This window comes from Mus caroli, chromosome 6, assembly GCF_900094665.2.
Source record: "Mus caroli chromosome 6, CAROLI_EIJ_v1.1, whole genome shotgun sequence".
Classification (NCBI taxonomy): Eukaryota; Metazoa; Chordata; class Mammalia; order Rodentia; family Muridae; genus Mus; species Mus caroli.
Window position 1 is genome coordinate 42,471,225 of NC_034575.1, and position 25,214 is coordinate 42,496,438.

The 25,214-nt window shown below is 44.7% G+C and overlaps 1 protein-coding gene across 3 annotated transcripts in view; it reads right to left on the minus strand.

The window, feature by feature from the left end:
* Nucleotides 1-6,359: 6,359 nt before the first annotated feature.
* Znf777 (zinc finger protein 777) overlaps nucleotides 6,360-25,214 on the minus strand; it is a 24,942-nt gene continuing 6,087 nt past the window's right edge. For 2 of the 3 annotated variants that reach the window (XM_021164615.2, XM_029478934.1), the window contains exons 3-6: nucleotides 24,254-24,380; nucleotides 19,797-19,910; nucleotides 11,352-11,603; nucleotides 6,360-8,108 (exon numbers count right to left, since the gene is read on the minus strand). In XM_021164615.2, coding sequence (XP_021020274.1) covers nucleotides 6,919-8,108; nucleotides 11,352-11,603; nucleotides 19,797-19,910; nucleotides 24,254-24,380 — 1,683 coding nt within the window. In that variant the 3' untranslated portion in view covers nucleotides 6,360-6,918. The remainder of the gene's footprint in view (nucleotides 8,109-11,351; nucleotides 11,604-19,796; nucleotides 19,911-24,253; nucleotides 24,381-25,214) is intronic. The other variant, XM_029478933.1, reaches the window with a different exon arrangement.

Consider the following 25,214-nt stretch of genomic DNA (forward strand, 5'->3'; position numbering starts at 1 on the left):
CAGAGAGGCAGAGAGAGGCAGAGAGAGGCAGAGAGAGGCAGAGAGAGGCAGAGAGGCAGAGAGGCAGAGAGGCAGAGAGGCAGAGGCAGAGAGGCAGAGAGGCAGAGAGGCAGAGAGGCAGAGGCAGACAGATTTCTGAGTTCAAGGCCAGCCTGGTCTACAGAGTGAGGTCCAGGACAGCCAGGGCTACACAGAGAAACCCTGTCTCGGAAAACAAAAACCAAAAAACCAAAAAGTTTCCTCAGTAAGGAAAACCCACTTGATCCTGTCACAGACACTTGGCACACAAGGAACCATCAGAGATACTGAATGGTGGCAAAATGAGAAGAGCACTTTCTTTGCATAAGACTCTGGGTCTGACCCCTGTCCTTAGCATTTAGAATTTATAAACATATATGTGCAGGAAATTAGATCATGGAATCCTGTAATTTTTAATTACCTTTCATGGAAAAATCAATGCCATACATAGTTCCAGAGTTGTGTGTGTGTGTGTGTGTGTGTGTGTGTGTGTGTACATGTACCATGGTGGAGGACAGAGGACAGCCCTTTAGAACAGGATTTTCTGTACTTCCACTATGGAATCTAGGAGTTGGAGTTTGTTTGTCAAACTTCCCACTGAGACATGCCGACTAGTTCCACCACGTTTGCTTCTTTTTGAAATTAGCTTTGGTAGTTGTCTGGATTTAGTCAATTTTCATTCTTTGTGAGCATAGTTTTCGTAGTTGTAAATAAAGGACAGGTTGCATGTTGGTCTTAAAGTGATTCTGACCCAGGCCTAGTGGCATCTGTAATCCTAGTTACTCTGGAGGCTGTCAGGAAGAGCATACGTTCCAAGTTTGGTTGTGTTAGTTTAGTATCTGTTCCTTTTCATGTTTGGAGGGATGTAGCACTGTCCTGCAGCAGGCAGAGTATGTGGTACTTTACTAGGTGGTGTCTTCTTATAGGAATCTCCTTCCCCCAACTGCTGCTGTGATCCCTGCACAAAGAGCCTCTTAGGTGACCTCAGACAGAACCTCTCACTCACCTCAGTGTACAGTGTAGCTCACATCACTGCAGCCATTATTGTGCCAAACATGCAAACTGGCCGTCTTCTCAGAGTCCTGTTTCAGTGAGTGGGCAGCACCTACTAGATCTTGGTAGGGAAAAGGTACTGACTGCCCCAATGCTGTGACAGGGTTGGAAGATGTCCAGGTTTACCTGAGGTGCCCACGAGGGTCAGAGCTGCAGTTCTGCCTTCTTTTATTAAATACCATCTGTACTGAAATGGGGAGGCATGACAGCAAATTCTTTGGGGCCACACTTCAGTTAAATTTTGGCCATGTGAATTTGATGGCTTAACTTCATCTGGTAAAAAGGGACAGGGATAACAATTTCATAGCTTGTTATGGGATAAAACAGAAGCATTTGCCTTGTATAATGCCTGGTAAAATGATGAGAGTCAGCTAGTTCTATACGTTATTATCATTATCCTTGATAAAATCCTGAGTGATGATTTCAGACCAGAAGTTTTTATTTAAGACCACTGTCAATAGTATTAAGTTAAAGTCTTTTTCTTCCTTCTGTCCTTCCTTCCTTTTTTTCATTTTTCTTTTTTGATTCTCTGAGCCTGCGTCTGTCTATCCTTTGCCAGAAATAGAAGAGTTAAATTGTATGTGTTTACTACATTTCAAGGAACCCAACTAGAAGTGATCAATTCAAGATTGATTTTGAAGAAATTTTAATTTAAAGGTTCCCACTATGAGAAGCAAGATGATTCTGAAGCCAAATCATTTCCCAGAAAGCTGATGCAGAGGCCTGGGCCTGACTCAGCGTTGCCCTGGCAACAGGAGAGCCTACAGTGCCTCAGTCCCTGATCCCTTAATCTGCAGAGCTGCCACAGGGCACAGCAAGAAAGGTCTCCCCTAGGCACCTGGCTGTTGAAAACTGCTCTCAGTAAGAACAGAGGAGGAAAATCGAAGATATGGCCTTTTTTGTCAGTGATACCTGGGTAAAAAGTTCTCCCTGAAGGCCTGGGCTTCTCTAGATCTCAAAGGTTCAGTTTAGAGAATTGCTCCCAGATTCCTGGCACTGTCAAGGCAGTTGGTTTCTCATATTTTTGTTCAACTATAGAGCCTAGAACATAGTAAGTTCTATGAGGCTGTACAACCAAGCACCCTTAAAGGTTCCAAACCCAAGCCCTGCTCCACCTGCTCCCCCTTCCCCCTACACAGGAGCCTCTCAGATGACCGAGAGAATAACCCCTTGGCTGCTTACTTCATGTCTCCTTCTAGGAAGTGCTGTCCTGATGTTTTGACTCAGAGTTTTCTGGACCTCCCACGCTCATTTCCATCCTCAGGACACTCATCATCCAGACACACACACAGCCCTTCCTTAACTTCATTTTCTGTTAAAAAAAAATATCTGGGGAAATGGAGATAGTTAACAGACATACTGCCTTTCTCTTTCCAACAACCTCCAAATCCCAGGAAAAGAACATTGTGGGTTCAGGGGCTTAATACTTGAGTTCAAATCTGCACTGTAACTAGGCACACGTGGTTCAGGCCTTTAATTCCAAACCTGGAAGGCAGAGGCAGGTGGATATCTATCAGTTCCAGGCCACTATGGTCTACATACCAAGTTCCAGACCAGCTAGAGCCATATAGAGATACTATGGCAAACAAAAAAACAAACTAAACCAAACCAAACCAAAACCAAAACAAACAAAAAAACTGTCATGAGTTTGAGACTAGCCTGAGTGAGATTAAGATCCTGTTTCAAAACACTAAAATCCGAAAAGTAAACAAAAATCTTGTTTACTTGCTAAACACATGAAACTCAAAAAGAACGAAGAACAAAGTGTGGACACTTTGCCCCTTCTTAGAATTGGGACAAAACACCAATGGAAGGAGTTATAGAGACAAAGTTTGGAGCTGTGACGAAAGGATGGACCATCTAGAGACTGTCATATCTGGGGATCCATCCCATAATCAGCTTCCAAACGCTGACACCATTGCATACACTAGCAAGATTTTGCTGAAAAGACCCAGATATAGCTGTCTCTTGTGAGACTATGCCGGGGCCTAGCAAACACAGAAGTGGATGCTCACTGTCAGCTATTGGATGGATCATGGGGCCCCCAATGGAGGAGCTAGAGAAAGTACCCAAGGAGCTAAAGGGATCTGCAATCCTATAGGTGGAACAACAATATGGACTAACCAATACCCCCCCGGAGCTTGTGTCTCTAGCTGCATATGAATCAGAAAATGGCCTAGTCGGCCATCAGTGGAAAGAGAGGCCCATTGGTTGTGCAAACTTTGTATGCCTCAGAACAGGGGAACGCCAGGGCCAAGAAGTGGGAGTGAGTGGGTGGGGGAGCGTGTGGGGGACTTTTGGGATAGCATTGGAAATGTAAATGAAATAAATACCCAATTAAAAAAAAATCTTGTTTACAATTTCCTTCTGTGTGACTTTGGGCTACATAAGCTCTCTATGCCTCAAATTCTTCACCTCATCAAGTAGATGAGGGCTGGAGAGATAGCTCAGTGGTTATGAGCACTGCCTATTTTTCTATCTGGCCTAGGTTTGATTCCCAAACCTTCAGTACTCTAGTCCTAGGTGATCCACACGAGAGTGGCCATGTGGTACACAGACATATATCCAGGTGAAACAGCCTTACAATAAAGATAAAGGAAAAAAAGTTGAGTGGATATAATGGCACATAGCTTAGGAGTTACATGCAGAGGGTCTTCAAGATAAGAAGCACTTAGTTTGCTAGGCAGTGGTGGCGCACACCTTTAACCCCAGCACTTGGGAGGCAGAGGCAGGCAGATTTCTGAGTTTCAGGCCAGCCTGGTCTACAGAGTGAGTTCCAGGACAGCCAGGGGTACACAGAGAAACCCTGTCTCAAAAACAAACAAAATACCCAAACAAAAAAAAAGCACCCATTTTCTCTATCTGGTATCTATGCACATGAGGCCCAGTAACTCCAAGGGACTTAGAAATCTGAACGTCTGTCTTGCTTTTGACTGTCACTGTCACAACAGGAGCACAAAGCAGCTGCTTGGTTGGACTTAAATGTCCTCTCCTCACAATTTAAAGTGTTCTTTCTGCCTCTGCAAGCAATTCCCCCACCAGCCTTCCTGCCTCAGGAGCTGGCTTTTCTAAAACTGCCATGACTCACCTTTCAAAAAAAGAATTCCCTACTCAGTTCGCTTGTGATGCAGCCTGGTAAACTTTGCTTTTACTAAGCCAACCTCCATCTCCCAGCTTTACTAAGTTAAAACCTCACAGTGTAAGTTAAAATAAAATTAGGAAGCTTTTGAGTTCTTAGTTAAGACCACAAAGTCTGTGCTAGGTATTTTTTCCTTTGTCATTTAAGCCTCAGGACAATGTAACTTGACCTTGACTTAATTTAACAGATAAGGAGACAGATGTTAACTAAGGGTAAGGCCCTAGGCTTTGACAGGATTTGGTTGAATTCCTTTAAACTAGGTTTCCTCAGAACGCAGGCTCTTAAACCTTCCGACTTGCTGTACATTTCAGCTACTTTGTGGTTATGAAAAGAACTCTCTTAAATTGGATTCTACATTAAACTGCATGCATGGTCTACACTTGAGTCTGAGCACCTTTAAAACTCCTGGGTCCAGATAAATAAAGATCTTAGGTGACTATCAAACACCTCCAAAAGACCTTAGTCTCTCTTTGGCGTTTCAAATACCCAGGTGTTCAAAGGGACTATGTTCTCTGCCTCCCCATGGCCCCTCATCCACTTCCATCATTTGTAACCTCTCCTCATGTTACTCAGCAGGCTCTCCCAGCTATCTGACACGCTCCCCCGACCCTTTCCAATCTGCTCTGCATTGTCCACTGACATCATGTCCCTCTCCTGTTCAAGTGTCCAATGATTTCTTCAGTGTTTCAATTCCACAGCCTTGGATCCAAGATCCGTATCCCTGGTCTACTTGAAGCCAGCACCTAGACTGTGTTTCCTATAAAGCCTTCTCAGGCTTAGTGGGCTTCTTCATAAGAGCCTTCCTGTCACGCTTTAGTTCTTCAGACCATCCTACTTATAAGTCCTTATACAGAAATTCTGCCCATTCAACAGATCCAGTTCTGACTGTGTCACCTGATGGGAAGCCTTCGGTCTGACCCCTGCAGGGCAGTCTACCTTCTGTTCCACACACCGTGTTTGCTGCACACTGATGTAATACCCAGGCTGGTGCCTGCCCTAGATTTCTGCCTGGCTCTAGGGACTGGCCTACCTCCTTTCTTGGGTAGCTCTCCGCTATCCAACTATCATTTTGGAAATGTGCAAGGAAATGGTAAAGTTATATCTTTTGTGTCTGAGTTTATCTTTTTAAAAAATTTTTTACATATAAAGAATGATATATTAGCTGGTGATGACTTATAGCCACCTTAAAGTCCACATTGGGTCACCTTTTCCTTCCAAAAGCCCCTTGAAGCTCCTATTAAATAGTTTGTCACTTGATATGACTAGCTTCAACAGGCTCTCCTCTTAAGCCAGTCTTTGCTTGCATAAGCCTGGCTTCCAGGAGGCTGAGCTGGACTCAGCCCACTGTCCCTTCTAATGACTAAAATCTTCTCTGGCTACCTCCAGGCCCAAAACATGTGAAAATAAACAGTTCATAATCAGTATAATAATATGCTTGCAGTTCCTTTTGGAGATGGAGCAGAAGGGTGACAGGAAATGCACAAATCATTATAACTGTGTCCAACACATCCTCTCAGCAACTTGAAATAGAGAAAAATGTCCTGGAGCTGGAGAGCTGGCTCTGTGCTGAAGAGCTCTGTGGTTACCTTCCTGCAAGAGGACAGGAGCTTAATTCTCAGTACCTATTTTGGGACAGTTATTTCACAACTGTCAATAAGTCCAGCTCCAGGGGCTTTTGATACCTCTGCCCTCTGTGTACACACACATACACACACACACACACACACACACACAAAATCCACATATACACACAAAATCCCCTACATAAATAAAGGAGGAGGAGGAGGGAGAGGCTGTCTTGATGGTACTGTTTATGGCTGTTCCACAGACCACACTAGAGGCTCTGTCACTCCTACTCCACTCCTCTGCCAGTGGCATTCCAGGGTGGACAGAGAAGGACAGGCCCCTGGAAGCCCCCAGCTTTTGCCGTAGGACCATCTTTTCAGACCATTCTCAGCCCGACCATCACTTTCTCCCTGATCACCATGGGCAGCTGGGACGGCACAATTACCTACGGAGAGACCACCGCACAGGTAGACAAGAGGGCACAGGAAGGCTGGCAGGCAGGTGCTTCTACCCTTCCCCAGATTTCTCTCCTTCAAGTTTGTCAGCATCACTCCTTTTAAATTTATAAGCAGTATCTTATTTCTCCATCATCCAGCAGACAATGAGTTTGAGAAAGGAACTTCGTTGTCTGTCAGCTAATATTGGGCACATGTCCCTTGGGCCACTTTAGCCCTTCCCCTTACAAACCAAACAAGAACAGCAAACAGGAAACACTCGTCTTTTAAAAATTACTCTATTATTATCAAATAGAACCACAGTATCCAAAGGTAATTAGAAAGTTCTATCCCCGACTAAATGGCCCTGCATCGCGCCTGCGAGTGGCTGGCAGCCAAATCACTGCCCCCGTGCAGATTGTTTTCATCCATTTTATTGTCAAGGAAATTAACAGCCTGAAGGGGTTCCCCAGGCCCAAGCACTCCCCCCTGGGGCCCTGGGGAAGCAGGCAAGAAGCGACCTGGTCTCACTACCCCGTCCTGGGGAAGAAGGGACGGGAGGGAAGGAGGGTTCACAGCAGAAGGGCTTGGGGCGCCCCGCTCCCGCCCACTGAGCTCAGTCTGGGGGCAGCCGAGGTACCTGTCCCAGGGGCCTTAGACCCTTGCACCTGGCTGCGCATCTGGCCGGGGCAGGGGCGGGGCGCATGCTCACTCGCCCGTGTGGGTCCGCAGGTGGTACTTGAGCGACTGTTTGTAGCGGAAGCACTTGGCGCAGTGCGTGCAGGGGTATGGCCGCTCGCCTGTGTGCGCACGCTGATGCTCCAGCAGGTGGTGCTTCTGCGTGAAGCGCTTGCCACACTCGGCGCAGTGGTAGGGCCGCTCACCCGTGTGGATGCGCCGGTGTTCCAGCAAGTGGTGCTTGCGGATGAAGCTCTTGCCGCACTCAGGGCAGGCGTGCGGCCGCTCGCGGGAGTGCACGCGGCAGTGGTTGGTGAGCTTAGATTTCTCACTGAAGCTCTTCTCGCACTCCGGGCACTTAAAAGGCCGTTCACCAGTATGAGTCCGCTGGTGGCGCAGCAGATGCGACGGGCGGCTGAAACTCTTGCCGCACAGACTGCAAATGAAGGAGACTTCGTGCTTGCCTGCATGCACACGCTGGTGGATCACCAGGCTGATATGCAAGCGGAAGCTCTTCTTGCATTCTGGGCACGTGTAGGGCCGCTCACCCGTGTGTGTGATCTGGTGCTTGGTCAAGCTTGACTTGTGGCTGAAGCTGCTGTCACACTCTGGGCATTTGTAGGGTTTGGGGCCGCCGCCACTGCCTGAGCTGGGCGATTTGGGACGCGGTTTGAGCGAGTGCTTGGGATTGAAGGCTGACCCGCGCTCAGGGGAGGCATAGCCGCTGCGTACCCGGTGGATGCGCTGGTGCAGCGTGAGTTGCTGCTTGTGGCGGAAGCTGATCTCACACTCGGCACACTCGTAGGGCCCCTCCTTGATGTGGTTACGCTGGTGAATGATGAGGTTAATCTTCAGCCTAAAGCTTTTGCCACACTCCATGCAAGTGAAGGGCCTCTCACCACGCCGATTCCGCTGCTGCTGGCTAGAGTTCCCACGGTTCTCACCCAGGTGCCGCTCACTGTGCCCGTGCCCGTGCCCATGCCCATGCGTATGCCCATGAATGCTGGGTGCCAGCCTCTTCACTGCTGGGTTGCCCAACTGCAGGGGTGGGGGGCTTTCCTCGCCCTCGGGGGACATCTCCCCAGGTAGGGGGGTCTGGTACATACTGGCTTCGTACCTCCCAGACAGCTGCCCAAGGGATTGCAAGTGCTGTGGCAGCTCGTCCTCCTCTTCCTCTTCCTCATCCTCCTCCTGCTCCTCGGTCTTGATCACGATCCCCTCTGTTCCAAAGTTAGAAAGAAAGCATTTATCTACTTTCTAGAACACCTTTATCCTGGATAAGTACAACATGGTTTCGACCTCACCAACAGACTTTGTGCTACACAAACTCACACACACACGGATACATACATTTGTCCACATTCCTCCTTTTGGCAAATCTAGTTTCCTGTCCCATAAATCCTACCATCAGACAACTAGCCATGAAACCCAGAGCTTAACAGGGCTCTCGTTGAAGAAGCAGGCTTCTCAGCCTCCTGGTGGTCATACTGTGAAGCTGCTGGAGGACAAGACCCAGTGGGGGAAAACCAGCCTCAGGAACCGTCACATCCTGCCTGAGCTCATTATCTTCTGCAGTGGTAGCAATGAGCACTGCTGACTCATCATCTTCTCCCTCTGCATTGCTCTTCCTTCTTGAGCCCACCCAGTGAGCCTACCTCTCACATTTCTTCCCCATTGCTTCTCAGTCTGTCTTCCTTTGTGTCCCTGACCTGTGAGTGACATTCAACACCAACTGAGGTTCTCTGGTGAGACTCAGGCTGTGGTCTTCTGTGGCAACTCGGAACTGCAGATGAAGGTCTCATTGTGCAGCCAGGAACAAGGTGCTTTTAAAACACCTTTTAAAACATGCAGTACCATGCATGCCCGACTGGTGGACTCCCTTTACCTCCAAGCCTCACTTGTCCCCATGGACCTAAAGAACGCCAAGTTCTCCAGGGGCCCTGAGAACCTAAGCAATTTCTGACTCATTTGAGTCAGTAATCTGGCATTTCCTAATCAGTCAGTTGGAGTTTTTTTTAAAGACAGGTTCTCTCTAGGTAGCCCTGGCTGGCATTGCTGGTCTCTGCCTTCTGATTGCTGTGACTAAAGGTGTGTGCCACTAAGCTCAGATATTTTTTTAATATTTTGAAAATTAAAACATTCCTCTCTTTCCTTTCCTCCAAGTCCTCCTTGCTCTCTTTCAAATTCATGACTTCCTTTTAAGTTGTGATGATTGCACACATATACATGTGTGTCTGAGTGTATTCTTAAATATAACCTATTCAGTCTATATAATATTACTTGTATGTATGTTTTTAGGACTGACCATGTAGTATACCAGATTCTAAAAAAATCACACACACACACACATGCAGGAGACCATGGTGGCCAAAGCTGTCAGATTCCCTTGAAGCTGCAGTTACAAGCAATGTTGAGCTGCCTAATGTGGGTGCTGGGAACTAAACTCTGTCCTTTAGAAGAACAGTGCATACTCTTAGCCATCAAGCCACATCTCCAGCCCTTTTTCTGAATTCTAACGAATTTTTTTTCTAGAGCATTTTAACCTCTCCTCTTAACCTGAACATAGCACTGGAAGAGGCCCAAGTCAAGCAAGTATGGTCACATTTCACAGCCAGGGTATCCAAGCCCAGAAATCGAAGAATGTTTCTAAATAAAGTAACAGGTCACAGGCCATCTGGTTTACCCCGACAGGCTAACTAAACCTAGCAATGCGTGTGGCATGATGGAGCTTATGTTTTTTGTTCAGTGTGTGTGTGTGTTTGTTTTTTTAGAGACACAGCTTTTCTGCAGCTCTGGCTGTCCTATGTAGATCAGGTTGGCTTTGAACTCAGAGATCCACCTGCCTCTGCCTCCTAAATGCTGGGATTAAAGGGCTGGGCCACCATGCCCTCCCTGTCTTGTTCAGTTTTGTGTTTTGTTTTGTTTTGTTTTTTGGAGACTCCTCAGGCACACATACTGTAGAACTTCTAAAGTAGTGGATCTCAATATGTGGGTTGAGACCGCTTTGGAGGTCAAGCTGCCCTTTCACAGGGGTTGCCTAAGATCATCAGAAAACATAGATATTTATGTTAGGATTCATAACAGTGGTAAAATTACAGTTATAAAGTATCAACAAAAATAATTTTGTGGTTGGGGTCAGCACAACCTGAAGAACTGTTAGAAGATGCCTGTGTTGGGCAGGTTGAGAACCCCTGCTCTAGCCTATAAACTGCAGCGTTCAATAGGCAACACAGCGCCCTAAGGGAGCCGTCGTCACCCCGGTCTCTGTGCCCTTATCTAAATGTAAGGAATTAGATCCTGACCACTTGACCAAAGTTGGCATGAGATTTTATTAATTGAAAACATACCAATTATAGCCACACGGGGAGGGTACATGCTTGTACTCCCGGCACTTGGGAGGCTGAAGCAGGAGGATCAAGCTATAACTGGAAACCCTTGGTCTCAAAAGTAAACACCTGCCAGTGAGAACTGGAACAGCAGAAAAGCTGTCATGAAGGCTGTCCCAGGATCAACTCCAAGTGCCCTACTGCAATGCTGTCCTCATGGGGTCTGGAATGAGGGAGGACACGGGATTAAGAAGTTAACAAGCGCAGGGCACCTAATGCACGCCTTTAATCCCAGCACTTGGGAGGCAGAGGCAGGAGGATTTCTGAGTTCAAGGCTAGCCTGGTCTACAAAGTGAGTTCCAGGACAGACAGGTCTATACAGAAAAACCCTGTCTTGAAAAACCAAAAAAAAAAAAAAAAAGTTAACAAGCTCTATGACTAGAGTCTACCAAAGAAGTATAGGAGGAGTCTTTGTTTTAGTTTAAAAGGAAAACCCCAGGGCTGGCTGTCAGTCTTAGCAGCTGCTCAGAGGCGGGTGGGGTGGTGGAGAAGGGAGGGAAGCTGTGCTGTCTTGAGTTAGGCTGGCACGAGCAGAGAGAGGTGAACTCTAGGGAAAGCATGCCTAGGCTCTGGCCAGCTGCAGGAAGATGGACAGGGATGTGCAAGGGAAGAATTAACCCTTTCTAGGTTGGGACTCAGACTGGCAAGCAGAGCCAGCAGATCCTCGTAGCAGCTCACAAGGACTGCTCAGAGTTGTTTTACAAGAAACATGCTTTTCTTGCAGGGTGTTAGTTAGCATACACCTTTATTCCCAACACCCAGGAGGCTAGCTTGGGCTACTTAGACTCTTGTCTCAAAACAGACTCCACCACCCAAACAAAGGAGAACAAAAGTAGCAAAGTCCAGAATCACTATGGTGCTTCGATGAATGAGAAGGAGGCTGGAGCTCTGCCACTCACTACCTGTAGGCCCTGGAAGGCTTTCTGACCTCATTGCCTTTGAATTCTTGTTTGAGCCAAGCTTGGGCAGAACAACTTCTTTGCTAGGCTGAGAGATTCCAATAGATTCTGAGCTTATTAGGATTACGTGCTAGGAGACAGGGCCCTCAGCAGCCCACCCCCACCCCCCAGAACTTACCCGTGCAGTTTCTCTGCTGCACCAGCATCTGCTTGAGCTCACTGAACTCGCTGGAGCCTTCCGTGGACTCCTCGAGCGCGTTCTCTTGTTCCTGCATGTCCAGGTCTGGCTGCTCTCCACAGGGGTCACCCAGCTCTGAGTCCTGAAAGCCATGTTCCTCCACTTGTCCCATCAGTGGCTCTGGTGTCTCCAGACCTTCTGAGCCCTCATCGTTGGTCTGCACCTCGATCTTAATCACGATGCCATCATGTGCTGAGGGAAGGTGAGGACACACAGAGCGGTCATGGCACATCCCCAGGTTTCTACAGTCCTAGCATTTACATTCCAACTGGTCTTTTTTTAAAAGAGACCCTAAAAAATACAATAGAGTTAATGGTGAGCAGAAAGAATTTTCTGGACACTTCGTAGTAGTCTTGAATGCTAATATAAACAGGAGTCAAGTTACAATAGATTAAAACTTTATTCTCTACAAATTGTTTAGAAAACCATTTTACTTTCCACGCCAGGGAATCGAAACCCAGTTTTCCTCTTGTTGGTCTATTCATGTACCAAAGCACATAAAAAGGTGAGCTGCCCCCTCACTCTGGCCTGTTTCTGCGAGGCACACTTGCAGAAGGCCCTTCTCCTGGACCACATCATTTTCCAGCATATTGCATGGCTGTGTGGGTTTTGTCTGTTAGACAGAACATCATTAGATACACAGCTGTAACATTTGTGCTCTCTTGTTCAAGTCTACAGATCAACTTCAGATGGGCTTTATAGATACTGCATCATTCTACACAAATGGCGACACACACATATTTGCTTTTCAGTACAATGTTTTTTTTTTCTCTCATAATTAGCTTTCTCTTCTCATTTCTCTATTAGGACCATGAAGATAACTCCAGGAATTAACCAAAATTACTTCCATGTTTATATAGATATAGTCATAGCAGCATACATACATTTATTTTTTCTTGGGACACTGTTTTACTTGGGGTAAAATAAAACAGCCTCCTTTTCTCCTCTGTGATTAAATATAGAAATTCCTTTAAGCTGATTTCTTATGGTGCTAACTACTCTTTAAAATGATGCAATGTCACATCCCGTGAAATGCTATAATTTACTAAGTTTCCCAAACGGAAAACCTTTGAGTTCTCACCCTTTACTATAGTAAACAGCACTACAACATTTGTTTACATCCCCAGTTATAAAAGTGTTTCATTTCTATGAGTCACTTAGCAATGTGACCACAGAATCCAAAGTTTAAATAGTTTTAATTTTGGTGGATGTTACAAGGTTGCTTTTCAATAAGGCTATGACAGTTTATCCTTCCACTAAGCTGTGGAAGAGAACCCTTGCCCACATTCCTGACAACAATGTTCGAATGTGCTCATGTAAAAAGTAGCAACTTAGACGGGCGTGGTGGCGCACGCCTTTGATCCCAGCACTCAGGAGGCAGAGACAGGCGGATTTCTGAGTTCAAGGCCAGCCTGGTCTACAAAGTGAGTTCCAGGACAGCCAGGGCTACACAGAGAAACCCTGTCTCAAAAAAACAAAAAAGCAAAACAAAACAAAAAACAAAAACCCAAACAAACAAACAAACAAAAAAGCAAAATATTGTAAAAAACCTAACTTGTAATAGGACTGCCATACAGGTCCAAGAGCAATGTCCTTCTGGACATGTGCCCTGCCAGCCTGGATGATCTCTGTGGTGATCCAAAGGTTTACACCTCAGAAATCTCCATGTAAGACTGGTACTACAGAGGGTTCCCTTTCACTTCTTGTGGTCCTTGGGGTGGAACCTGGGATCTTGTGAAAGCCAGACGTGTCTATCACTAAGCTGTGCTCGCAGCCTGCACTTGACTTTTAAATTTTGAAACATATACCTTATATGTGAATAATGAAATCATGTTAGTTCTGTACTAGAAAAAAGTCAGGGTATGTAAACTTTACAACTAGCTCTGAGCTGAGGAACAGGCTGTCTGCAGGCCTTCGATGCCTCAGATGCTGCTGTGAGAAGCTGGGTGGTCAATCACACAAACTACTAAATGCTCTAGGTCCACATCAACTTAGCTTTTGCTGTTAAACTTTTTGCAACGTAGCTCGGGCTGGTCACCTTGAACTTCAGGTTCTCTTGCCACAGCATCCTAAGTGCTGGGATTATAGGTCTGTGCTGCTATGCCAATATTTTGTTATTTTATCACAGCTGTCTGTGTGCATACTCTTGTGTAGACACAAGCTGATAGAAGATAAGCTGAGGCAGGATTAGAAGGTGGGACAGGAACTTTGGAAACGAGCCAGGCTTGGGAAGATTTGCCACTGAGACTCGGAAGATGTATAAAACTGAGGAGAGGTAGCTAACCAGCCACATAGCACACAAAGAACAGTATAAATTAATTAATATAAATTAAGAGCTAGTTGGGGAGCAAGCCTAGCTGAAGGCCATAAACATTTATAAACAAGCAAGCATCCATGTCATTATTCAGGAACTGGGACGAACATAGAGAAAGACCAAACAGCTACATCATTTCATCTGTGAGGACCTAAGTGGGGATCTTTTGAGGGAACCTTCCTGCCTGTGTCCCAAATGTTGGGACACATGTGTCACTGTACCTGTCTGTGACTGATTTTCTATCTCTGTAATCAGTTTTCATAAAAACTGTTATGAGACAGAAAAACTCAATCCTGATTTAAATATATAAAGGATTACTTGGGTTTTTTTGTTTTTGTTTTTTTTTAAAAGATTTATTTATTATATCTAAGTACACTGTAGCTGTCTTCAGATGCACCAGAAGAGGGCATCAGATCTCATTATGGCTGGTTACGAGCCATGTGGTTGCTGGGATTTGAACTCAGAACAGTTGGTGCTCTTAACCACTGAGCCATCTCTCCAGCCCAAGGATCACTTGTTAATGGAGCTTATGCAGTGTAATAGTTGAAGAAAGTTAGTTAAAATAAAAAATTCTTTGCTTAGTATTTTTTTGTTTTGTTCTCTAGGGCAAAAACTTGTTTATATTTCAAATATTTTTGTTTTGGGGGGGCTCGGGAATGAAGATTAAATCTAGAGACTTTTATGTTTGAGTACTGGTCTGTAACCTCAGCCCTCTTTGTTTTTTGTTTTTGTTTTTTTTCGAGACAGGGTTTCTCGGGCCTGGCTGTCCTGGAACTCACTCTGTAGACCAGGCTGGCCTCCAACTCAGAAATCCTCCTGCCTCTGCCTCCCGAGTGCTGGGATTAAAGGTGTGTGCCACCACGCCTGGCTCTCAGCCCTCTTTTATTTTGAGACAGGATCTCTTGGTAGCCCTGGCTATCCTGGAATGTAGACCAGGTTGGACTTGAACTGAGAGATCTGTCTGCCAGCTTTCTAGGCGCTGAGATTAAGGGTGTGTTCCACTGAACCCCGCTCCTCTTTTATTTTTGAGATAGCTACTAAGTTGCTTACCCTGGTCTTGAACTTCAATTCCCTCATCTTCCTAACTAACTTCTAACAGTTTTTAGGAAGCCCATAGTCCTAAGTACTGTGTTCATAATATTTACTGAGTAAAATGTCCCAGTATTTCTGTAGTTGATATGAAACCCACATACCATAAAGAAAATGACTGATTAATTTCAATACATTAAAAACTTGAAATGGATAACACAAATATAATACTATACAAAAGTACTCCCTAAATTAGGGAAATCTTTTTTATAGATATGACAGTTAAGAGATAATACTTTTGGTTTTGTTTGTTTTTTGAGAGAGAGGTCTAATTATGTAGTCCGGCCTGGACCTCACAGAGATCTGTTTACCTCAGTCTTTCACTGCTGGGATGGATGTGCACCACCATGCCTAGCATGTCATTAATTTTTTAAGGACTACCACACCCAGCATAGCTTTTAGAACCTAGCATAGTAGCGGTTGGGAGAGGTAGAGGCAGTAAGGTCAGGAGTTCAAGGTCAGAACAGAATAGGACGACACAAAGGTGAGACTACATGAATACCACTCTTCTGTTTACACCAGTGGATCTCAAGCTGTGGGTCATGACCTCTTTGGGGTTGAATAACCCTTTCTAGAGGTTGCAATATTAAATAGCTACATTATAATTCATAACAGTAGCAAAATTACAGTTATGGTGCAGCAACAAAATGATGTTATGGCTGGGGGTCACCACAACATGAGAAACTGCATTACAGGGTCGCAGCATCAGGAAGGATGATAAGCACTGATTTATACCCTGAGCTCCTACAAATCACACAAAGCTAAAAACTGATTATTGGCCAGGGTATATGGTTTGATTCTCACGCTTAGATGAAGGCAAATAGACTGGGGTAGTAGTTGAAGGGCATTTGCCAATATCTAGTAAATGTTTGTATATCTAGAAAACCCAGCGTTTAGATCATTGTAGGGATCTAATTATAAGGGTCTTTACTGATGCACTAAAACTTTTGAGCTCTATGGAGACAATATCTTGTATATTGTTCGGATGCATCACCTGTCAATTAAAAGTCTATGGTCTATGGCTTAGACAGGAAATAGAAGATGGGACGTGTGGGAGGGAGAAAGGATTCTGGGATAGACCGAGTCTCAAGAGATCTACCCAGGAATATATGAGATGGATGCATGGCACCTGAGCACAGGTAACCAGTCACTTGGCAGACTGCAGATTAAAATAAATGGGATATTTTAAGCTATATGTAGTCAGAGAAGAGCCTAGCTAGATGGCCAATGTATCTGTAAATATATCTGAGTCTGAGTCTTATTTCTGGGAGCATGGGGCTGGGAGGAAGAACTGAACATAACCTCAACAGAGCCCCCCAAATGTGTATCAACAGGAGAGAGTACACACCACCATAAACACTACAATCTGCTAGTAAGAACAATCTACATTTAAATATTTGGATAAAGGTGTCAGGTATTAATCCTCCTGCCTTGCTTTCTGACTGTTAGGACTGAAGATATGAACTATTTCACTGGCTTAGATACTTTACCGAAGAAAGCTGGCAAGTGGTGTGCTTCTGCATTATGTGAACTTGTTTGCAGTAGAATGCATTCATTATAATTTACAACGTATGTGTGGCATATATATAGAAAACTGGAAAAAAAAAAATAAAAAGGTGACTCTTAAGATTTTACTATCATCATCCCACCCCAATCTACCTTTTCCGTAAGCAGGGTTTCAGGTAGCCCAGGCTGGCCTCAAACTCACTGTGCAGCAAGGGAGTCCAAAGATTCATGTCTCTAACACACCTGTATGGCCACTCCTTGAGCTAGTTAGACAGGACCATCCCTCACCAGCCACCACATTCAAGGCTTCAGTGACCTGATGAGGAGGCACGGAGACAGTTAACACTTGCAGCTGGCTCTTCCCCTAGATGTGATCATCTTTACCTTTGCTGGCCCACTGTTAATGGCCACACATCAGCTCTAAATTCTCCTCAGTTCCCTCAGCTGAGGGAACCCCAGCTGGTATTTATTTAGTTTTATTTACTTGTAAAAATTCTAGAACGTTCTGGAGTACCAGGATCTTGCATAGCTCCCACTCTGTTTTCAGTTCTCCTGTCCCCTACTTTGTTTTATCTGTTATTTGTTAGATAGTGGCAGGAGGATCTGAGTTTGAGGCCAGCCTGGTAGACAGCAAGTTCTAGGACAGCCCATACTACATACAGAAACCTTATTTCAAATAAAACAAAACAAAAAAAGGTGTGTGTGTGGTTGTTCTTACAGAGAGGGCTTGGGTTCGATTCCCAGCACCTACATGTGGCTCCAACTGTCAATAACTCCAGTTCCAGGGGATCCAGTGCCCTCTTCTGAACTCCATGGACACCAGGCATGTATGTGGAGCATAGACTTACATTCAAGCAAAATATTCATACACACAAAATAAAATAAATGAGACTTTTTAAAAATTAAGCTGGTATAGAGAGAACATCTTAATGTCTGTATGGATGTGGCACCTGTCAATAATAAATCTGATGGCTTATTGCTTAGGCAGGAAATAGGAGGTGGAACATCCAGGAGGCAGAAATGCCAGGCAGGAGATTCCCTGCCTGGGGAAGACATGAAGGGGTTACATGGTACATGAGCACAGGTAACCAGCCACGTGACAGAATGTAGATTAGAATAAATGGGATAATTTGAGTTTTGACCTATTCAGAGAAGAGCCTGGCAATATGGCCAAAGTATGTGTAAATATATTTTGAGACTGAGTCTTATTTCTGGGAGCATGGAGCTGGGAAGAAGAACCAGACTAACTTCTGTAGGCCAGGGAGATGGCTAAATGGTGAAAGTGTTTGCTATGTAAGCAACCACTTGGATCCCAAGAACCTGTGCAAACGCTGGTTGGGTATAATGGCCCACCTATAATCCCAGCATAAGGAAGGCAGTGACAGGGGTGTCTAGACTACTCATATCAGCAAAGACCCTGCCTCAATATATGTGGGGAGCAACTGCAGAGACTCTTGATGTCACACACACACACACACACACACACACACACACACACAAACCTTAATTAAAATAAAACAAACAAGACTTGGGTTCCTTCTGATCAACAGATTCCACAACCCCAAATCTTCCAGCTTGCTCTTCACAGACCAATTCCTGTCTACACCATTAACACTTAATGTCCCAATGACAACCGTCTAGTTCAGAGCTTTGCTTCTAACTCTGGACTTTATTTGGCAGCTTTCTCTGTAGTGTCTCAACCCGCATGAGCTCACAGGTGCATTTTTACTGTTTCTCACCATCTGAGCCTCAAGTCCATCTTACTTGAGGCTAGGAGTCATCCGTGGCTCTCTCCTCCCGTAACTCACACCCACCAGTTTTTCTTGGTCAACAGCCAGTACAAATCTGCTCCCTCCCACTGGGCTGAGCCAAGTCCTTAAAGTATTGTCGTCTATAAGTTTCCAGTATCTTCCCTTCAATCAGTTCTTCGAGGATCAAGGAACCTATGTGTTATTTAGGTCTCTACTAAGATTTCCATGTTCCAAGATCTGTCTTATTAAATGTTTTTACTATATTTTTGTGCTGTGTATGTGTGTGTGTTCATGTGTGCAAGCATACTATAATATATATGTCGAGGCCAGAGGACTTGTTGAAGTTGGCTCTCCTTCTACCGTGTGCATCCTGGGGACTGAACTCAGCCACTCAGGCTTGGCAGCAAACACCTCTATCTGTTGAGTCATCGTGCCAGTCTGGGATACTGGGGGTAAAGCCTCAGCCCTCCAGTTGATGTTTGGCATTGAAGTGACCATGTACCCAGGCAGCCATGGACCAACCCTCCCTGTCTTGGGTTGTTTCTGAGCTAATACAGTCTTCAAATCAATGACATTAAATCATAATGTCTGTCTGTTGGTCTTCAATTGAGTTCCCTAGCAGGATCATCTCCTTTCTGCGATCAATAAGATCCCTAATCATGTACTATTATTCTTGAATGTTACATATGTCTACCAAGGACAAAGGCATGTTTCCATTGAAAAATGAGGCATTAAGGCCCCTTGGTCTTACGAAGAGTATATGCTCCAGTACAGGGGAACGCCAGGGCCAGGAAGTGAGAGTGGGTGGGTAGGGGAGCAGGGCAGGGGGAGGGTATAGGGGACCTTTGGGATAGCATTTGAAATGTAAATGAAGAAAACATCTAGTAAAAAGATAAATAAAATTAATCTTAAAAAAAAAAAAACACAGAAAAATGAGGCAAGTCCAAAGGAAAACCCCAAATAGAGCCTACAAAACTGACGCACCAAGATAGCACTCACAGTGGATGTGTGCAGGCTGCTGCTCCAACCACTGTGAAGAGGACACTGGCTCGAGCTGTATTTACTGAGCCACTACGACATGTAAACCTCATGCCAAGCCCTTGATACCTAGTAGTATATGTACCTGGCCATGAGACCTATCTGCTGATCTCATTTAACTGCCTCAACCAGGCCTGCTGGAGTCCTGTGCTGCAGGGAGTTTCTAGTCACGTGCATGCCTGTCCTCTATTCTGCAGGAATATGGCCCTTCTATGGGGAATGTATTCTCTGGGTTGGAGAGATGGCTCTGTGGTTAAGATCTCTTCCAGAGGTCCTGAGTTCAATTCCTAGCAACCACATGGTGGCCTACAACCATCTGTAATGGGATCCAATGCCCTCTTCTGGTGTGTCTGAAGACAGCTATAGTGTATTCACATACATAAAATAAGTAAATCTTTAAAAAATAATGCATTTTCTGTGTTTCTTCCTGCAAAAGGGATTAAGAATGGGTCATGTCAACAAACAAAAACAAAAAAACCCAATGAACTTTACGCATTTCCACTTATCAGCTACCTGGGCTACTGGTGATTATGGGAAACTAACTTCCTGCAGGCCTCCTTCCTGCATAGCTTGATACTTTATCAGTCTTTCAGGTCCTCTCTGGACCTCAGCAGTGCTCCACACTGGAGCTGCCAGAATACTGAAAGGCCCAGGATGCAGGGTCCTGGGCACCCATCTGCCACTCACCAGCACTGGGATCTGTGGGCGTCTCACCCTCCTCAGAGTCCTCTTGCTCCTGCATGGCTGGCCTCTCTCCACGCTCCATCTGTGACATGAGGTCTGGTTTGGATATTGCATAGTCTGGGCAGAAGGAAGGAAAGAAAATATTCTGTCTAAGAGGGAGCACTGTATGCTGTAAGGTATCACCCGTGGGGACATGGCTCAGAATAGCCCCTATGCCGGGGGATTGGCTATGCTGGCAAAGAAACGGGCAAGTATTCACCTCTTTCTCCAAGGCCCTTTAGGTCTGTGTCTCATGCTGCTGGCAGACACTAAAACTTGCACAGAGCTTCATGACAAAGTTGAAATTGTATGAAGTAAAAACTTAATCCTGATAAAGTATAAACTTCATAAAACAAAACACTGATAAAAGCTCCTTATATTAAAAAGGGCTGCCAAGCATGACGGCTCATGCCTGCGAAACCGGCACCTGGGAGGTAGAAAGAGAACTTCTGTGAATCCAATGCCAACTTGGGCCATAGACTGAGATCCTGTTCCAAAAAACAAGAGTTCAGATGTGGTGGCACACACCCTTATCTCAGCACTGGGGAAGCAGAGGTAGGCAGAGCTCTATGAGTTCTAGATTACCCTGAGCTACTTGGTAACTTTCCGGCTGGCCAAGGCTACATAGTGAGACACTGTCTCAAAAAAGAAAAAGAAATTAAAAATAGGGAAAAAAAAAGAAAGAAAAGAAGAGAGGAACAAGCATGTAGCTTAGTGACAGAGTATGTGTTTAACATGTATGGGACCCTAGGTTAAATCCTTAATACTCCTCAAAAAGTTTATAGTTATTTTGAATAAAAATAAGAGGAAATATTAGAAAAATACATATTCACATATAGTAAATGGTTAATATTCATAATTCTGTAAAAACAACCTTTATAATCAGTAGAAAACAAGAGCAAAAGTATAAATAGGTAATTTGTAGGAGATAGACAAATGGCTAATTATATAAAACAGATACACAAGTTTACTAATCATCCAAGAAATACATTCAAATAAAAATAGTACAATTTCTTTCATCTATCAAAAGGACAAATATTTGCTTAGATTAAGTACTCGGGGTGTAGAAAGATTAGGAGTTCAAGGTCAGCACGTTTGAGACCAGGCTGCGTTACATGATCTTGTCTGAGAAAAACAAACCAAACCAAACACAAAGATACTAAGACAGACTGAACCAGGGCATGGAGAAACCGTGTTCTCATGTACATGCAGACAAGACACTGGCTCAGCTGTTTAGGAGGCTCCACAACCCACTTCACGTCTGTTCTGTAAACACTGGGCCACTGCACAGATATACAGGGCTGCTTACCACAACATTCTGCAGTGAGAGACAGAAGCACCCACAGGTCAGCAGCAGTATGGTCAAAAGCCAGAGTTCAGGGGGTCACAGAGAAAGGTCAGGGGTTAAGAACACTTATTTCTCTTGTACACAACCTGGGTTAGGTTCCCAGCACCCACAAGGTGGCTCACAAATATCTGTAATTCCAGTTCCAGGGGACCCAACACCCTCTTCTGGTCTCCATGGGCATTAATTAGGCATGCACGTGATATACATGTTAGCAAAACACTCATACACGTAACATTAAAAAAACAAAAACAAACGAAGTTTGCCTGGATACTGTACTTTCTTTTCAGGGATTGTGGCCCACAGCTGCTGATAAAGGTCCCCTGGTCTAACATGAGGAAGTGAATGGTTACCTCTATGCAAACTCCACACTGCATGTCTAACAGGATATACACTGTGCATATGTTTACACATATACAGAACCTGGGTGATGGACGCTCCTGGTGGCTTCCTCTATAGGGTGGCTCCTCTGTGAGGTAGCAGTGGTGAATGCCCAGCACTTGCTCTTTACTATGTTATTATAAATTGTTAAGCTTTCATAATTGCATATGTATTTTAAAAAAACCACATAGTTCTAAAAAGTAATGTTAGTCTATGGGAAGTTATATCTAAAACTAACTATTCTTGCCTAAGTCAAAATTATTTTTTAAAAAAATTATATTTTTAATTTCATTATTGGGTGGTTTTATTTTTACTTTAAATGTCTACAGGCATTTAGCCTACACATCTGTCTGTCCAGCAGTGCTTACAGAGGTAAGTAACAGTCATTAAATCCTTTGGAACTGAAGTTGCAAATGGTTGTGAGCCACCACATGGGTGCTGAGAACCAAATACAGGTGGGTCCCCTAGAAGAGCAGCCTGTGCTTTTAAATGCTGAGCTTTCTCTCTCTAGCCCCATATTTATTTGTATCTTATGTGCAAAAACAGTGCACTCAACGTTTAAACCTTTCTCTCTTTCATTTGTGCGTTCATGGGGTTGGGGGAGAGTATATGCAGGTGTGCTCACTTGTGCACATACATGGAAGACAGCATTTTTTTTAATCTTTCACTTTCCTGCGTATTTTTTTGAGATAGGATCTTTCAGTGAACCTGAAGCTGTTTTGACTAGTTGGCTAGACAGCAAAGCCCCAGGCACCTGCTTGTCTCTGCACCCCCAGCATTGCATACACACACTGAGGTGTCTGGCTTTTATGTGAGTGGCAGTGAGATGAACTTAGGTTTCCCGTGCTTGCACAACAAACTCTTTATCTACTGAGTCACCTCCCCAGTACCCTCAGGTTTTTCTTTTGTCTATGTCAAAAAATTCTACACAACAGAAAAAGTCCAACTTTCCAGTTTTCTATCCTTTTTTTGTTTTGTTTTGTTTTGTTTTGTTTTGTTTGTTTGTTTGTTTGTTTTTTGAGACAGGGTTTCTCTGTATAGCTCTGGCTGTCCTGGAACTCACTTTGTAGACCAGGCTGGCCTCGAACTTAGAAATCCGCCTGCTTCTGCCTCCCGAGTGCTGGGATTAAAGGCGTGCGCCACCATGCCCGGCTTCCTTTCATATTTTTAAATGAAAACAAGAATCAACAGACTTTGGCACAGACAGATTTTGGTGAGATCATGACTTCCTGATGGGGACCAGGGCTCTGGGGCCACAGGCCTAAGTGATAATGTGTATGAGTAAGAAAACTAGATCTCTGATCTTTTCCTTTGTCCCTACTACATACATTACTCTTGGGAAGCATTTCACACCCTGCTGGCACACAGTAGGTCCTCAGTACATTTGTTTTCTTCTAGTCATTTTTCCTTTTTCAATGATTGTTTGCTAGACAAATGACTTTTGAAAGCAGGGTGCAAAGGAAAATGCCAACAGTGAGAGCCCACCACCTGCTGTCCCAAGCGCTTCTCCGTAGTGTGGTGTCTTCATGGTCAGACTGTGCCCGCTTGTGCTGTGCTGACATACAAGGGACACAAGAGGCTTTTCTCTTCATCTGTGTTAGTCTTTTTAAAATAAAAAATTATTTCTAATTACATGTATATGTATGTTTGTGCACGTGATTCCAGATGCCTATGAAGTTCAGAAGAGATTCAGATCCTACGGAGCTGAAGTTACAGGTGGCGGTAGGCCACCTGATGTCTAAGATGGGAACCTTTAACCACTGAGCAACCTCTAGTCTGTTGTGGCACTCTAAAATTCTGTTGGTAGGGAGATGGTTCAGTTGGTCAAGTGCCTGCTGGTAAGTATAAGAACACGGGTTTGGTGCCCAGCACTTGCATAAAAGTTGGGGGTAGTGGTGCCCATCTGTGACTCTAGCACTGAGGGAAGTGGAGGTGGGGGGAGTGGTGGGGAGGGAGGCAGGTCCCAGAAGCACTCTGACTAGGCAGTCTAATCATCTCAACAATAGAGATGTTGAGAACAATAGAAGATGAAGTTTGGGAGAACAATAGAAGATGAAGTTTGACACTGACCTCTGGCTCCACATACACACATGCACACACTACAGTATACATGTACACACATACACACATGCACACACACTACAGTATACATGTACACACACACATGCACACACACTACAGTATACATGTACACACACACATGCACACACACTACAGTATACATGTACACACATACACACATGCACACACTACAGTATACATGTACACACAATACAAGTAAAATTCTGTTTGAAGCCAGGTGAAGCATGTCTATGATCTCAACATTCAGGAAATTGAGGCAGCAGGATTCTGAATTCAAGGCCAGCCTTACTAAGATCCTGTTAAGACCATCTGCTGGGCATGGTAGTGCACGCTTATAATCCCAACACTGGGGAGGTAGATGCTGGAGAATCCTAGTGAGTTTGAGGCAGCCTAGTCTACACAGCAAGTTCCAGGCCAGCCAGGACAGTCCTATCTCAAAACAAAAGAACACATACACACAAACCCAAACCCAAACAAGTGCCACACTCCAAACACTCAAATAAAACCAAAGCCAAACAAAATGTTTGCCTTTTCCCCAATACAGGAGCTGCTGTTCACATTTCCTAAGTGTCTACACAGGCCTCACAGCCACGTCACAGTCCTTTGCTCTTACCCATAGAGACCAGAGACTCATAGTTGCCCCTCATTACATTCTTGTAGAGCTCCTTCTGCCACTCAGAGAGATTTCCCCATTCCTGCTCAGAGAAATGGACGGCGACATCATCGAATGTGACAGGAACCTGAAACCAAACAACTGCATCAGGAAAGACTGAAGTGATAATGCCATAGACGGCCAAACCCCAATCCCTCTATTCAGGACTAGGGAGGGGGACCTTCCGCCCCTGCACTTGCTGGTGGGGGGGCTGTTGTAGGGAGCCTTATCAACATTCTGCTGGCCACATCCCTGGCTAAGGAGTGGAGGACTCATCTTGCCTGGGCTCTTCCCCAGCTTTAAAACACGGAGCACCGGGAACACCAGGAAACCTGCTGCAAGTGTAGACTCTCAAGCCTCACCCCGGAACTTCAGAGATCAGTAAGCCTTTAGTGAGACCCTGGAGTTCTAATGCACAACAGCTTCCAAGAGAAACTGGCGGGTATACAGACTCAGTCTGTTTGGAATAAAAAGAAAACTGGTCCACACTCATGTTCCTTTAGAACCTTCTAGAAAATAAGATTAAAACCCATTTCTTAGCTCCTAAGGATATTTCCTAAAATCAATTTTACTGAAATTCAGGATTTATAAGTAAATTGACAAAAAGATTAGAAAGAGTAAAACCTAAGAGTTAAAGTATATTCTTCTCCCTATCCAGTCTGATGGTAAGCCATTAAGCAGTGCTCATAGGGCCCTAAGTACCTGCAAAGAATTGGCTCCAGCACCCTCAGAATACCAAAGTCCGCAGATGCTGAAGTCTTTATATATAAAGCGGCACAGATTTTTGCATAAAACCTATACAAAACCTCCAGCACTTGAACCCATCCAATGATGGTATGCAATGTCCCCTCAAGGTGAATCCTGAGTGCACTCTTCAGGGGATGGATGGCTAGAAAAAGGGTTCATTTTCTTTTTTTTTTTT